This window comes from Pipistrellus hanaki, assembly GCF_964339955.1.
Source record: "Pipistrellus hanaki genome assembly, chromosome: 5".
NCBI classification, from domain to species: domain Eukaryota; kingdom Metazoa; phylum Chordata; class Mammalia; order Chiroptera; family Vespertilionidae; genus Pipistrellus; species Pipistrellus hanaki.
Genome location: NC_140507.1, coordinates 35686849 through 35703407, shown reverse-complemented (window position 1 = coordinate 35703407; position 16559 = coordinate 35686849). Strand labels below are relative to the sequence as shown.

The following is a 16559-nucleotide window of genomic DNA, read 5'->3' as shown; positions in this document are numbered from 1 at the left end:
GTGAGACTCTAAATTAGAAACTGTACCCAAGGTGAAAGAAAAAATAACCAAAACTCTAAAAGAAAGTATTCTTTAGAATATGGGGTCTGAGTCTGGGGCCAGAACCAACACACATCTTTATAGGCTTCAACAGAGAACAGCAGTGAAACAGGCAAGCTCAGGGCAGCCCAAACCCAGGTTCCCAGCCAACTTCCTCACAGGGCTTTTCTTAGTAACTTTCCACTACCACCAGGAACAGAGGGATAAAGAACTGGAAGGTCTCCTCCATTGTCCTCACCCAAGGAATCAACAATCTTCCCCATACTTTTCTGAGGGGTGCAGGACACCACTCTGAGCCGGCCTTTAATTTCAATTACATTCACTGAATGTCTATAATATGCCCAGATCTGTGATAGTGACTTTAAAACTTTTATTTAATTAATAGATTTTTCTTGGGAAGGGGGAGTTTAAAACTTACAGAAGAATAGAGCAGACAGTATAAAGAATCCCCATACGCCCAACCCTACCTCCCACTGCATACTAAGTTTCCCATGATTAATATCACATATCAGTATGGAACATCTTTTATAATTAATAAACCAATATTGCCCTAGCCAATTTGGCACAGCCTGTAGAATGAAGGATCCTGAGTTCCATTTTGGTCAAGGGCACATGCCCTGGTTGCGGGTTTGATCCCCAGTAGGAGGCATGCAGGAGGCAGCTGATCAATGATTCTCTCTCATTACTGTTATTTCTCTCTTTCTCTCCCTCTCCCTTCCTCTCTGAAATCAATAAAAATATATATTTAAAAAACCCACAATAGTAATGCATTATTTTAACTAAAATCCACATTTATTCAGATTTCCTTAGTGTTTATCTAATGTCCTTTTTCTGTTCTAGGATCTCATCCAGAAAATCCTAACATTATATTTAGCTGTCATGTTTCCTTGGTACCCTCTTGTCTGTGAGTTTCTCAGACTCACGTGTTTTTTTTTTGTGTGTGTGTTTTTTATAATGACCTGGACAGTTGAAGGAGTACTGGTCAGGTATTTTACAGACTGTCCTTCAATTTGGGTTTGCCTAATTTTTTCTCATACCTAGACACAAATTATGAGTGCTTGGGAAGAAGATCAAAGAAGTGAAGTTCTATTATCCTCACAATACATCAAGCACATACTATCAACATGATTAATCATTGAAGATGTGGACCTTGATCACCTGGTTGAGGTAGTTTTTGCCAGACTTTTCCACCGGAAAGCAGCAATTCCTCACCCCAGCTTCCATACTGAACTCTTTGGTGGGAAGGAAGTCATAACCATATATAGCCCATATTTAAGGAGTGGGGTAGTTATGCCCTGCAAAACTTTTTCACCTATCTTTTTAATCTAGTCCTCTCAAAAAGCCTATACAGATAAAGAGCTGAGACTTGGAGAACTTGATTAAGGTTACAGAGCAAAAATTTAGTACTAGGGTTAGGAATCAAACCAAAGCCACCTGAACCCTAGCTTAGTGCTTTTCATTGCCATACACTCAGTCTCAAAGGCACAAATGACATACAAGTATGTAAATTTCAAGCTCCACTTTATTCAACTACTAGTATTTTTCCATGCACCTGTATTTTATTGGTCAGGTTCCTGTTTCTTTGCAATGATAAATTTTTCTTATTAACTCAACCAACTACACTCCAAAGCCATACTACTTTTCTCAGTTTTCTTTGTTGCAGAGAAACAAAATTTCTTTTAAAGTGGGTCTCAGAAACATCCATATTTCCACTTTTCTGAAGCTGCCCTATGGAAACTAGTGAAACACCTTCTCCAATAACTTGGTGTAATTAATGGAAAAAAACCAAAACCATGAAAATTAGTTTTACTAAAACACACACACACACACACACACACACACACACACACACACACAAGGTCTTATAATACAATGATTCAGAGCTCAGGCTCTAGAGTCAGAAAGTCCTGAAGTCAAATTTTAGTTCTATCACTACCACTTTGACCTTGGAAAAGTCATTTTATTTCTTAAAAATCATGTTCGTATAGGTAACCCTAGAAACCAATCTTAAAGTTTTCAGGATATAAAAGAAGTATCTATGCAGTTTTCCATGTAATGTCTGCAAAATGGAAGCTCTCTGATTTACAGGCTAGCCTACAAACAAAAGCTTCAAGATGAACTTGAAACTTGTCAAGTTGGGTTTATCTTGTATCTTTGACAACAGAATGATAGGGGATCTGGTTAAATAAAGAAAATCAATTACTTTAAATTGTGCACTGCTTTTACTAAAATACAGATTTTCCTAAACATAGGATGCATTTTGTAAAATTCCGCTCAGAGACAGTTATCAGAAGAAAATCTCCTAAAAAGTCAAGGGTACACTAAGTTCATTACATTATTTTACTCACCAATACAGTTAATAAAAGGACTTGCTGAAAATCCCTGTCAGAGACCTAACCACCCTTCTTCCAGAATCAGTAACAGGTGTTCATAAAGTAAAGCAGCCCAACGATACCAGGGTAATCTATTGTAGCACTCCAGACAAAAGTAAGAGAGAAGCAGAGAGGAAATTTCAACTGGAAAATATTTTTACATAATTGACCCAGATGACAAACTAAAACTAAAGCATATGTCAAGTACTAGTCTGCACAAAAACATAGATACCAAAGGATGCTAAGAGCCCAGACAATTGGCCAACGTGAAGTCTTAACCCTCAGTAGAGTGTATATCACTTAATCACTGTGTAGAAAAGATGCACAGAGGAAGCTAAAGGGTACTTTCATTTCAGAGAAAAAAAAATGTTTAAAGTCTTTCAATTTTTTAACTTGGGAATTAAAGATAATTATCACTGTGAAAAGTGTTAGGGAACTTCTCCTTTCAATGTATTAAAACACTTGTGTTTCCTAACTACCTATAAAATCCCTGTGTCTAACTACTTTTTTCTGATCACTTTAAAAATGTATAAGACTTGTTTGAAGCTCACACTTAAGTTATAACACTGAAAACCCTTAGGAAACAAATGCATATATTGGAGCCAAAAGGCAACTTTTTTCTCATAGAAAGATAAAAGTAGAAATAATACAATGTGAATTCCCAAATGTTTTTACTTCATCTCATACGTAAGCTATATGACAAAGCTACTTTAACTCTTCTCACAAAATCCGACCAAGATGAAGGGAACAATGAAAATACTAAGAAAAGCAAATTAGTTTTTCATGTTCCCAGCTTCTATTTTTGAAAAATTTAAGCATACCGAAGAACTGAAAAAATGAACACCCATGCTCATTAAATATATCCTCCAACCAATTTTAAAAATAATACTGTAGAACTGAATTCATGCACTGAGCCTCTAGTAAATAAATTATACAAGCAAAAAAGCTGAACACATGGTTATTTTATATGAACAGTATCCAGATGAACCTTTCAAAGAACACTGAATCATTTTCTCACATTGATAAAAGACAAAAGTGAAACTATCTAAAGTTACAAAAAGTTTCATATTAAAAAATAGTAATATAGGCCAGAAAGCAGTCCTGGTAGCATCTGGAATGTTATGTTAGGTCATGAAAAAGTGAGATTCAAGTGCAAATAACTAGGAGCTAAGTTCTTATAAAAAAGGTACACATTTTGAATAGACAAGAAAAATTCAAAGTTTATCATATGTAATTGCACAATTACATGAGAAAGTAGGCATAGAAAAATGGAGGTGACAAAAAGAGCAGAAAATGGCCCATGCTAGCATGGAAAAGGCTCTTTTGTTTATTGCATCGGACTCGGCTCCCTGGTGGTCCTTGGGGATCACGAAATCTGGGCGTAACATTCACAAGTGCTGTCCTGTCTTCTAGCGTGTTCTTCTTCTGAGCAATGTTAGGAAAAGTTAAAATCCTGCCTCAGAAAATGTCCCTGCTTTTTTTCACAACCATCTATGGCCCCACCGTTCTGAGAGTGAAAGTAAAACTCCTCATGCAAAACCAAAAAAAAAAAAAAAAGAGCAGAAAATGTCAGTATATGGCCATGTCCACATAAAAAGCAACCGGAAATTTCAAAATAATTCATTACTCCAATGCTGAAAACTGGTTTTGATTCAGCATAACATGGTCTCCTCCCCAAATCTCCATGATCCAGTATCTTCCACACAAAGAAAGGTAAGTATGCAAACAGAAGAAATTGTGAAGATACTGATGTTTTAAAGTAAATAGGTTAAACACCCTACATAATAAAAGAGTAATATGCAAATTAACTGCCACTCTGCTATACCCACAAGCCACACCCACCAGCCAATCAAAGTGAGTATGCAAATTAACCCTAACCAAGATGGCTACAGCCACAGAGAGCAAGAGGGAGGCTTGGGTTTCCCAAGAAATGGAAGATGCCAAGCTTTCCGCCTGCCCTAGTTGGCCTAAGCCTCCACTCAATGCTACAAAGTTTTAATTATAGAAGGTAAACAAATCCAAACACCACAGGAGCAAGCAGAAGGCTTGGCTCCGCTCCAGGCTACAAAATTTCAATTGTAGAAAGTAAATATATCCCAGATACCAGGGCCTCCACTTGGGTCCCTGGGGGGCATGGCCAGCCTGCAAACCACCACAGGCCCTTCGCCGAGGCTGCCCCACACCCCACAGGAACCCCCACCCTGATCTGGGACACCCTTCAGGGCAAACCAGCTGGTACCCACCCGTGCACTAGACCTCTAACCTATCTAATAAAAGAGTAATATGCAGATTGACCACACACAAGATTGCTGCCCCATGTGGTCAAAGATCCTGCCCCATGTAGACACAAGCTGGCCTCCACAAGATGGCCAGCAGGAGAGGGCAGTTGGGAGGCACCAGGCCTGCAAGGGAGGGCAGTTGGGGGTGGTCAACCCTGTAGGGAGCGCAGTTAGGGGTGACGAGGCTGGCAGAGGAGGGAAGTTGGGGGCAAACAGGCTGGTAAGGGAGCAGTGAGACATCAATCAGGCTGGCATGGGAGTGGTTAGGGGTGATCAGGCTGGCAGGCAGAAGCGGTTAGGGGCAATCAGGAAGGCAGGCAGACAAGCAGTTGGGAGCCAGCAGTCCTGAATTCTGAGAGGGATCCCAGATTGGAAAGGGTGCAGGCTGGGCTGAGAGACACTGCCCCCCCACCCCCCTTGCACGAATTTCGTGCACCAGGCCTCTAGTATCTAAATATCACCCCACAAAATATTTTAAGAAAAGTAAAATAAGTCTTATACTTTCAAACTGTCAAGGATTTCAATGTTCTGTGACAGAAAATATATTTTGTTATGAAAAATGTCTCTGGTGACATCAAAACGTTATCTTTTGTTTTCCTTTGTTTTCCAAAACATTATCATGTACCTGGCCAGTGTGGCTGAGTGTCAACCCAATGAACCAATAGGTCATGGTTTGATTCCTGTTCAGGGCACAGGCCTGAGTTGTGGGCTCAATTCCCAGAAGGGGGAATACAGAAGGCAGCCAATCAACAATTCTTACTCATTATAGATGTTTCTATCTTTCTCTCCCTCTCCCTTCTTCTCTGAAATCAATAAAAATATATTTAAAAAACAAAACAAAAAAATTATCATGTACCTCTGAAATGAATTTGCTACTTAAAATATTTAAATACATGTCTTTGTGGTAAAGTCCACAGAAATGGATTTAAGGTCTTATGTATGTATATTTAGTAACTGAATATGTAATTGCATTTCATAAAAATTAACATCTGGTCCTAAAGTAAATGTAAAACTACATATCAAATAGTATTTTCTATCCCAAGTAATAGGAAAAGACAGAACAAATGTATGTGCGTGTGTGTGTGTGTGTGTGTGTGTGTGAGATTCAGAGTAGAATGTACATACATTCTGACTGCAAAAGTTTTTTTAAGGAATCTAGTTTTACCAAATAAAGTACCTGGTTTCTTTGAAAAGTTTATGTATGTAAATATCAAATTCACAATCATCCTATATAAGAAAAGCCTAACATGTAAATTGTCCCCTCAACCGAGAGTTCGACTGCTCGCACCTGTGATGAACACCAGGGGGCGGCGTGGAATATGGCAGGTGGCAGCAATGCAACGGTGGCAGTAAGCAGCAGTGGAGGCACTGCTGGGCCTGTTGGGCCCTGATGAGAGCGGGACTGTGGCAGGATGGTAGAGCAGGTGAGTGGGCAGCGCAAGGCCAAGACAGGTATGAGTGGGGGCCCAATCGCTCAGCAGACAGCAACCAGCAGTGGGGGGTAGGGCCACCGCCCCGACTCCCAGGTGCTGAGAGAGTTGGCTGGGGATGGGGGAGGGCCCATGACTCAGAAGGGAGTGGAGGGCATGCTGGGGCCCAGGTGCTGCACAGGGTCCAGAGGTCAGCTGGGACCTGCCCTTCTATACCAGATTTCTCATGCTTTGATCACCGGCCAGGCCTAGAGACCACACCTGTGCATAAATTTCGTTCACTGGGCTTTTAGTATTTATTTATAATTAAATCTTGGATGAGCAAAGGTGATCAGTACAATTTAAAAATGTAAAAACTAAAGAAGACTGGTTTGTATTACACGAGTATAAGAAATACTGAGAATCAAGAAACTAAATAAAGCAATCTTCTACTGTCCACCTGATTATGCTGATGAAACTAATTTATTTATCTCTCATCTCCCTATACTACATTGCCATCAAACTCAACTGAAAATCAGCTACTCCTGAAGTTGCTTTCTCATGTTCTCTGAAGGGCAGGAATGAGAGGATGGGTTCTAAGGGGGCTAGACTAGAAAGTATCAATTTAAAAACTTAATGTCATACCTTTATTGCTATGAAATTCAGTCCACTTTCACTGGCCAAAGCCTTTGCAATCATCGTTTTAGAGCATCCAGGTGGCCCATACAGAAGAACTCCTTTAGGTGGCTGAACACCCATTCGGGTAAAAGACTCTGGATGTTTCAAGGGCCATTCCACAGCCTGCTTCAATTTCAGTTTGATATTTTCCAGTCCTCCTATATCTGACCAGGATACCTGCAAAACAGAACATGTTCTAAACATAAGTTTGCCAGGACAAACAGAGAACTTATATAAAAAAAAAAAAGATCAACAAAAGAAGTACAAGAGAAGGAACAGACCATTTAAAAATCAGGAGGATCCTGAAAGAAATTCCAATAAATATCAAGATTAATTAAAAGTACATAAAAAGTAATCTGTATATTAAAGAAATACTACAGAAAAAAACAAAATATTTCTGCTTGTGAATCTTATATAAAAACTGCTTAAATGATTGAACACACTAAGTCTATTTTCTTTACTAGATGGCTTTTAAAAGTAGGTTTTATCTGTCTGCAAATGGTTTGTGTTAGTGACCCAAAGTCTTATCTATACATCTAATTTCTTTTCTTTCTTTTTCAGCAAATACTTTAAAATATATTTCTGTAGGTACTTACGGAATATATAATCTTTTCTGTCTGGCATATTGATAAAATATCCTCAAATTTTTGTTCATTTTCCTCAAATATGAAATACCCCCCAAACAAGAGAGCTCCTTGCATATTATTTACTTAATATGCATTAAGAACTAATTGGGAAATAGAAAAATAAAACATAAATAGACTTTAAAGAATTTAATAACTACCAGTAACTTGCACAGAAATAGCCATAGTACAATGGAAAGGGTCCTAAGCACAATAGCAAAGAAACAGAAAAGGCCTTTGGGAATTCCCAAGAAGGAAAGATTCCTTCCAATTAGAAAGCAAACTGAAATTCAACTTTTGAAGCCTGGATGAGATCTGGAAATGTGAAAATATGATGAAAGACTCAAAAGAAAGTCTGACAAGGATAAGAGAGAAAAAATTGAAGGTGGGAAGTAAAATTAGAAAAGTTAAATTGAGGATATATAGTAGTAGAGGACCCTGAAGACTAGATGAAGGAGTTCAAGAATCTTTTTTATTCACATAAGAAGTCTTTGAACATTTTAATGTAGAAAGTGATGTGGTCTGATCTGTGCATAAGGAAGATTCTCAGACAAAATTCATTAAAGGACAGAGTGTGCAGGGAGACCAATTACAGAGTGACCACAAACATCCTTAAAAACAAAAAAAGAGGCTTAAACTAAGGTGACCACCTATAGATAATGAAGATATGCCAGAAAGACAATGAAGGTTTACAGTGGAGGGTTCTGAGGGTGGAATAAGAAAGAAGGAGAACTGAAAAAAAAAGTTGTCAAGACAGATTGATAGAATATGGACCACAGAAAAAAGATCTTCAGGAGGAAAAATAAACTAGACATTTTTTTTTTTTTTTTTACAAAGTTAAATGAATGCTATTCAAAATATGAAAACTGAGTATTTGGAATGTAAGCATCACAAATTGAGTTCTGTAAAGAGGATAGGCCTGGAATGTCAGATTTCAGAAATCTCTACATACAAACAAAAGAATCCATGAGATCCATTAAAATTGCTAACCATGAGAACAGAGATGTGGGTATTGGGCACCACCTGCATTTAAGAGGCAAGAGGAAAGGAAGAAGAAGAAAAGTCAGAAAACAATCTACAAATCCAAGAAAACAGAAGGGGTTTTTTTTTGTTGTTGTTAATATCACAAAAATATTACTTTTCCTAAATGAATTTGCACAGTAGTTTTTTTTGTCCACAGAACCAGGAGAAAGCTGTATTACCAACCATAATCCTGAGATCATATAATTTTTTTCTAAATTGCTTTCCTGGCATTTATTTTATGAAGAATTATTGGATTAAAAGGCATGGACATTTTTAAGGTCTCGTGATGCACAATGCCAGTTTATTATCTCAACCACTTCATCGATTTTAACAATAATTAGGTCTGGAGAGGTAGTGAGAAAGAATATGGAAACAGGGGCGGAGCTTGAAGATGGCGACCGAACAGACGGACTTGTTCTGACCCCGGTCCCAAAACAGATAGAAGCAACATCTGAGTCGCTCAGGGAATGTTGATTAGCAGCTAAGGGGCAGCGGATCACTCTAGGAAGGTAAGGAAGTGTCCGCTGGACAATTTTTCCTGACCAAGCGGCCAGCACTCCCGACTTCTCCCGGAGCTCCGGGCTCAGCGCAAAGGCGGCGCCACCCTACCAGGAAGGGAGCAGCTTCTCTGAGGCCTGGAAAACCCACAGCCGAGGAGTCCATCGAGCACCTGTGGCGCCCCGATCGGAGCAAGCGGGTGGATTCAAGGAAGCTCTTCAACCACCCACAGAAAGGTCAGAGTTTGCGTGGCTAGGCTGAGAGTTCAGGCTGCGATAGCGCCATTGCTCCAGCGAGGCCCCGCCCCCAGAGCGGCCCTGAGCGCGCCACCAGGAGCGCCGCGAGGCCCGGCCCCAGTGCGGCCCAGAGCACCGCGGCCCGGAGCGCCGCGAGGCCCCGCCCCCAGAGCGGCCCTGAGCGCGCCACCAGGAGCGCTGTGAGGCCCCGGCCCCAGAGCGGCCCAGAGCACCGCGGCCCGGAGCGCCGCGAGGCCCCGCCCCCAGAGCGGCCGTGGCCCCGCCTATATTGTAGCCCGGGAGAGCTGCGAGGGCCCGCCCCCAGAGAGAAAGAGGGCCAGAGCAACCAAAGTCTGGGAGGTCAAACCAGTAACACTGACACCTAAGGGCTGAACTACAAACTGCCTTTTTTTTTTTTTTTTTTTTTTTTTTTTTTTTTTTTTCTTTTTTCTTTTTCTTTTTCTTTTAATTAATCAAAAATAAATAAATGGACACAAATAACTAAGATATAGCCTGCCTAAAATTAAGGACTACCTTACAAAACTGAGGTGCAGTGGAAAGCTGGGAACTGCAAGACTCTCTGATCCAAGAACCAGGCATACCAAATACAATAACAGAGGAGGTGATTGAACTCTACTGGACAATTTTATGCTAATTATACTATTCTTTATTTTATTTTCATTTTTTACATTTTTTATTTAATTTTCATTTTTTACATCTTTTACTTCAGAAACGATTTTTTTTCTTTTTTCCTTACTTGATTTTACCTTTTCAATTATTACATTTTTCAATCTCTATCTTCACTATTACTACTGCTATTTTGCAATTTTTTTTTCTTTTTCTTTTCCTCCCCAGTACCATTTTACTTCGTCTTTATTTTACATTGGGAGTAACCTTCATTCTATTTTAATCTCTACTATAGCATCATTCAACCCTATCTCAATTCGACCTTTACCCCATCACTCTCTTACTAAACTTTAACCTTTTAGTCTCCAGTTTATCCTATCCCTTTCCGGCTTTAGTTTTTCCTCTATTCTTTCTGTATACCCCCTGCTAAAGCTCTCACTATACTCATAGATCTAAGTTCCAACCCCTGATACAAGTGTATAAATATCACTCTCTGCACTATATTAACTAGTTAAAAAAACACACAAAAAAAAAACGGTTCTACTTTCTATCCTTTTCTCATTGTTTGAGTGAAGGTTGATTATTGTGAATATTGGTGCTTTTCAGTGAAATTGTTATGCTTATTCCAGTGTTGTTATTGTTGCTTTGTAATTTTTTTTAAATCCTCTGTTTTTGTTTGTTTCTTTGACTTCTGTATATCATAACCTTACTTAATAATAGTGGATATTGTAGTGTAGTTTGTATTAATCTCCAAGTATTGTTACCGGCATTGGCTGGGCTCAGTGGTTGATCTATGGCAATTTTCTCCACATATATATAGTTTGTTTCCCATTTTTTTAGTTTGCTTCTTCTCTCTCTCTCTCTCTCTCTCTCTCTCTCTCTCTCTCTCTCTCTTTCTCTCTCTCTCTTCTTTTTCTCCCTGTTTTCTAACTTCATTTTGTCATTACTTTATTTCTTCTTTGACTTTTTTTTTTTTTTTAATTTTTCTTTATTTTATTTTTACCTTCCTTCCTTCCTTCTCTCCTATACCCTAATTTGCCTATCGCTAGGGGTTACCTTTATTAGAGGTTATTAATATTGTAAATACATTCCTGTTAAGTGCCTCTCGTGTTGTACATGGTAGTGTTGTATTTTGCACCTATAAATTAACGCAAGAGAAAGAACACCACATAACCAGACATCCTGAAAAGAGATACCATGGGAAGACAAAGAAACACCCCACAAATGAAAGAAAAGCAGGCATCACCAGAAAAGGAAGTAAACGAGCCAGAGGCAAGCAGCCTACCAGAGCAAGAGTTCAGAATAATGATTATTGGTTGGCTAAAAAGAATGGAAGAGAAATTTGACAATAACCAAGAAGAAATGAGGAAGAACCATCAGGAATTGAGGAAGAACCAAGAAGAAATGAAAAATGACATCGCTACCATGAAGAACTCAATAGAAAGCATCAAGAGTAGACTAGATGAAGCGGAAGACCGCATCAGTGAGCTAGAAGACAAGATGGAAAAAAATACCCAATTAGAGCAGCTTCTAGAAAAAAAGATTAAAAAGCAGGAGGAGAGCCTACGGGAGCTTTGGGACATTACAAAACAAAATAATATTCGAATAATAGGGGTTCCAGAAGGAAAGGAAACTGAGGTAGACGTGGAAAAAGTATTTCAAGAAATAATGACAGAAAACTTTCCTGAGATAGAGAAGAAAAAACCCACACAAATCCAAGATGCTCGCAGAGTCCCAAGCAAAATGAATCCCAGAAGACAGACGCCAAGGCACATTATAATTAAAGTGGCAAACAACAACGACAAAGTAAGAATCTTAAAAGCAGCCAGAGAGAGACAGAAAGTTACTTACAAAGGAACCCCCATCAGACTAGCAACTGATTTCTCAACAGAAACATATCAGGCCAGAAGGGAATGGGATGAAATATACAAAGTCATGCAAAGGAAGGGTTTGAATCCAAGAATACTGTACCCAGCAAGACTATCAATCAAAATTGAAGGGGAAATCAGGAGCTTCACAGACAAAAAAAGACTGAAGGAATTTATCTCCACCAAACCAGCAATGCAAGAAATGCTAAAGGGTCTAATGTAAAAATAAAGAAATAGGAATTGAAGAAGGAACATGGGTATAGAATAAAAATGCCATCAAATGAGTACCTATCAATAATAACCTTAAATGTAAATGGATTAAATGCTCCAATCAAAAGACATAGGGTGTCAGATTGGATAAGAAAACAAGACCCTTACATCTGTTGCCTACAAGAAACCCACCTCAGAAAAAAAGATGCACACAGACTGAGGGTGAAGGGATGGAAAAAAGTTTTCCAGGCAAGTGGAAAGGAAAGAAAAGCTGGGGTAGCAATACTTATATCTGACAAATTAGATCTCAGAGTGAAGGACATAACAAGAGATAATGAAGGTCACTTCATAATACTAAAGGGTACAATCCAACAAGAAGAAATAACCCTGGTAAATATATATGCACCCAATACAGGAGCACCCAAATACATAAAAAAACTGCTGGAGGACATTAAGGGAGAGATTAATAGCAATACAATCATAGTAGGAGATTTTAATACCCCACTGTCACCCTTCGACAAATCATCTAAACAAAAAAGCAGCAAAGAAATATCAATCCTAAACGACTCACTAGACCAGATGGAATTAATTGACATCTTTAGAACATTCCACCCCAAAGCCACAGAATATACATTCTTCTCAAGTGCACATGGGACATTCTCAAAGATAGACCACATTTTGGGACATAGGCAGAGTCTATTCAAATTCAAGAAGATAGAAATCATATCAAGCATCTTCTCAGACCATAGTGGCATAAAACTGGAAATTAATTACAATAAAAATAATCCAAAGAAATCAAATACATGGAGACTAAACAACATGCTATTAAACAAGGACTGGGTTACCAGAGAAATCAAGGAAGAAATTAAAAACATCCTGGCAACAAATGACAATGAAAACACAACAATCCAAAATCTATGGGACACAGCAAAAGCAGTTTTGAGAGGGAAGTTCATATCCTTACAAGCCTATTGCAAAAAACTAGAAAAAATGGTAACAGATGAACTAACTCTACAACTCAAAGAGTTAGAAAAAGAGCAACAAGAAAAGCCCAGTGTAAGCAGAAGGAAGGAAATAACAAAAATCAGAGCACAGATAAATGACATAGAGACCAAAGAAACAATACATAAGATCAACAAAACCAAGAGCTGGTTCTTCGAAAGGATAAACAAGATTGATGGACCTCTAGCCAGGCTAACCAAGAAACAAAGAGAGAGGACCCAAATAAACAAAATCAGAAATGAAAGAGGTGAAATAACAACAGACCCCACCGAAATACAACAGATTGTTACAAAATACTACGAACAACTCTATTCCAACAAACTAAACAACCTGGAGGAAATGGACATATTCCTAGAAAAATACAAACTGCCAAAACTCAATCAGGAAGAATCTAAAAATCTCAATAGACCAGTGACGTGGGAAGAAATTGAAACCGTCATCAAAAAGCTTCCAGCAAACAAAAGCCCAGGGCCAGATGGCTTCACAGGAGAGTTTTACCAAACATTCAAGGAAGAACTAAAACCTATCCTCCTCAGACTATTCCAAAAAATCCAAGAGGAAGGAACACTTCCGAACTCCTTCTATGAAGCCAACATCACCCTAATACCAAAACCAGATAAAGACAACTCAATGAAAGAAAATTACAGGCCAATATCCCTCATGAACATAGATGCCAAAATCCTCAACAAAATTCTAGCAAATCGACTCCAGAAGAACATCACAAAGATCATACACCATGACCAAGTAGGATTTATTCCAGGAATGCAAGGATGGTACAATATCCGCAAATCAATAAACGTGATACATCACATAAACAAATTGAAAGATAAAAATCATATAGTCATATCAATTGACGCAGAAAAAGCATTTGACAAAATCCAACACCCTTTCCTGTTAAAAACTCTTAAAAAAGTGGGAGTACAAGGATCATACCTCAACATAATAAAAGCTATATATGATAAACCCACAGCCAACATTATACTCAATGGGCAAAAACTAAAACCATTCCCTCTAAGAACAGGAACAAGACAGGGATGCCCACTCTCGCCACTCCTGTTTGACATAGTTCTGGAAGTACTAGCCATTGCAATTAGACAAGAGGAGGAAATAAAAGGCATCCAAATTGGAAAAGAAGAAGTAAAGTTATCCTTATTTGCAGATGACATGATATTGTACATAAAAAACCCAAAAGACTCCATTAAAAAACTAATTGACTTAATAAATGAATTTGGCAACGTAGCAGGATATAAAATTAATGCCAAGAAATCCATGGCATTTCTATACACCAATAGTGAAACTACAGAAACAGAGGCTAAAAAAGCAATTCCATTCACCATCGCACCAAAAAAATTAAGATACCTAGGAATAAATTTAACTAAAGAAATAAAGGACCTATTTGCGGAAAACTACACGACACTGAAAAAAGAGATAGAGGAAGATGTAAGGAGATGGAAGAACATACCATGTTCATGGATTGGTAGGATCAACATCATCAAAATGTCCATACTTCCTAAAGCAATCTATAGGTTCAATGCACTCCCCATTAAAATACCAATGACATATTTCACTGACCTAGAAAGAACTCTCCAAAAGTTCATTTGGAACAATAAAAGACCCCGAATAGCCACAGCGATTCTGAGAAAGAAGAGTAAAGTAGGAGGGATCTCAATACCAGACTTCAAACTATACTACAAAGCCACTGTTCTCAAAACAGCCTGGTACTGGCACAAGAACAGACAAATAGATCAATGGAATAGAATTGAGAACCCAGATATCAACCCAAATCACTATGCTCAATTAATATTTGACAAAGGAGGCACGAATATACAATGGAGTCAAGACAGTCTCTTCAATAAATGGTGTTGGGAAAATTGGAAAGACACATGCAAAAGAATGAAACTAGATCATCAACTTACACCATTCACAAGGATAAACTCAAAATGGATACAGGACTTAAACATCAGACGGGAAACCATAAAAATACTAGAAGCATCCACAGGTAGCAAAATCTCAGACGTATGCCAAAATAGCTTCTTCACTGATACTGCCCCTAGGGCAATGGAAGCTAAAGAGAAAATAAACAAATGGGACTACTTCAAAATAAAAAGCTTTTTTACAGCAAAAGAAACCATCAACAAAACAACAAGAAAGCCCACGGTGTGGGAGATCATATTTGCAAATATTACCACTGATAAAGGTTTAATCTCCAACATTTACAGACAGCTTATACAACTAAATAAAAGGAAGATGAATGATCCAATTAAAAAATGGGCAATGGACCTAAACAGAATATTTTCAAAAGAAGACAGAAGGAAGGCCAAAAGGCACATGAAAACATGCTCAAAGTCACTAAGTATCCGAGAGGTGCAAATCAAAACAACAATGCGGTACCATCTCACACCTGTCAGAATGGCCAACATCAACAAATCAACAAACGACAAGTGTTGGCGAGGTTGCGGAGAAAAAGGAACTCTCGTGCACTGCTGGTGGGAATGCAGACTGGTGCAACCACTGTGGAGAACAGTGTGGAGTTTCCTCAAAAAACTGAAAATGGAACTCCCATTTGACCCAGTAATCCCACTTCTAGGAATATATCCCAAGAAACTAGAAACACCAATCAGAAAGGATATATGCACCCCTATGTTCATAGCAGCACAATCTACAATAGCCAGAATTTGGAAACAGCCTAGGTGCCCGTCAGCAGATGATTGGATCCAAAAACTATGGTACATCTACACAATGGAATACTATGCTGCCATAAAGAAGAAGGAATTCTCATCATTTGCAGCAACCTGGATGGAATTGGAGAGCATCATGCTGAGTGAAATAAGCCAATCAACGAAAGAGAAACACCACATGACCTCACACATCGGTGGATGATAAAGATCTTTATAAACTGATGAACCAAGAGACAGATATAGAGAAAGTAAAGCAACAGGCAGACTGTCAAATTACAGTGGGGAGGGTAGGGATATCAGGGGGAGATAATAGATCAACCGAAGGACTTGTATAAATGCATATAAGTACAACCAATGGACATAAAACTATGGGGAGGGAGGGGATGTGTGGGAGGGAGGGAGGGGGGCAATAAAAAAAAAATCAAGAAAATATGTAAAAAATAAATAAATAAATAAATAAATAAATTAAAAAAAAAAAAAAAAAAAAAAAAAAAAAAAAGAATATGGAAACAAGGGAAACAGCCAGGACTCAGACTTTGGGCAACTGTGTAATTGAGTTACCTTAAAAGACAAAAACAAAAAATATTTGGAAATTAAGGAATTTGTTTTCAATTATTGCACTACTTGGAATTTATGAGTAAAATAAATTAAATAAACTTTAAGAGAAATATCTTCTATGTGCTGGACTTGACTTAGGAACTGTAAAGGCACAAGGATGAGTGAAATAGTATTCTCAAAATTTTGTAATCTAAAGAGAAATTTAAAAAGTAGCCTAAGATCCAGGCTTTGTCTAAAGACATAAAATATCTTGGCACAAATTAATGCAAAAACTACTAAAAATATTTAAAATGGTTTTACAGTTCCTAAATATGTGAGATGGTGAGGATAGTGATTTGGAAATCATTGAACATATGTAAGACATGGGCAATGTGTTAGAATGTGAAAATTATAGTAGCAATTCCCACTTCATATGATTATAAAGATAATTGATATATAATAAATACAGCATATAAGAAA

At 38.2% G+C, this 16559-nt stretch overlaps 1 protein-coding gene across 1 annotated transcript in view; it reads right to left on the bottom strand.

The window, feature by feature from the left end:
• AFG2A (AFG2 AAA ATPase homolog A) overlaps window positions 1–16559 on the bottom strand; it is a gene marked incomplete at its 5' end in the record, with an annotated part of 210022 nt that overhangs the window by 139378 nt on the left and 54085 nt on the right. Inside the window, one exon of the mRNA XM_084886584.1 lies at window positions 6745–6954. Coding sequence (XP_084742710.1) covers window positions 6745–6954 — 210 coding nt within the window. The remainder of the gene's footprint in view (window positions 1–6744; window positions 6955–16559) is intronic.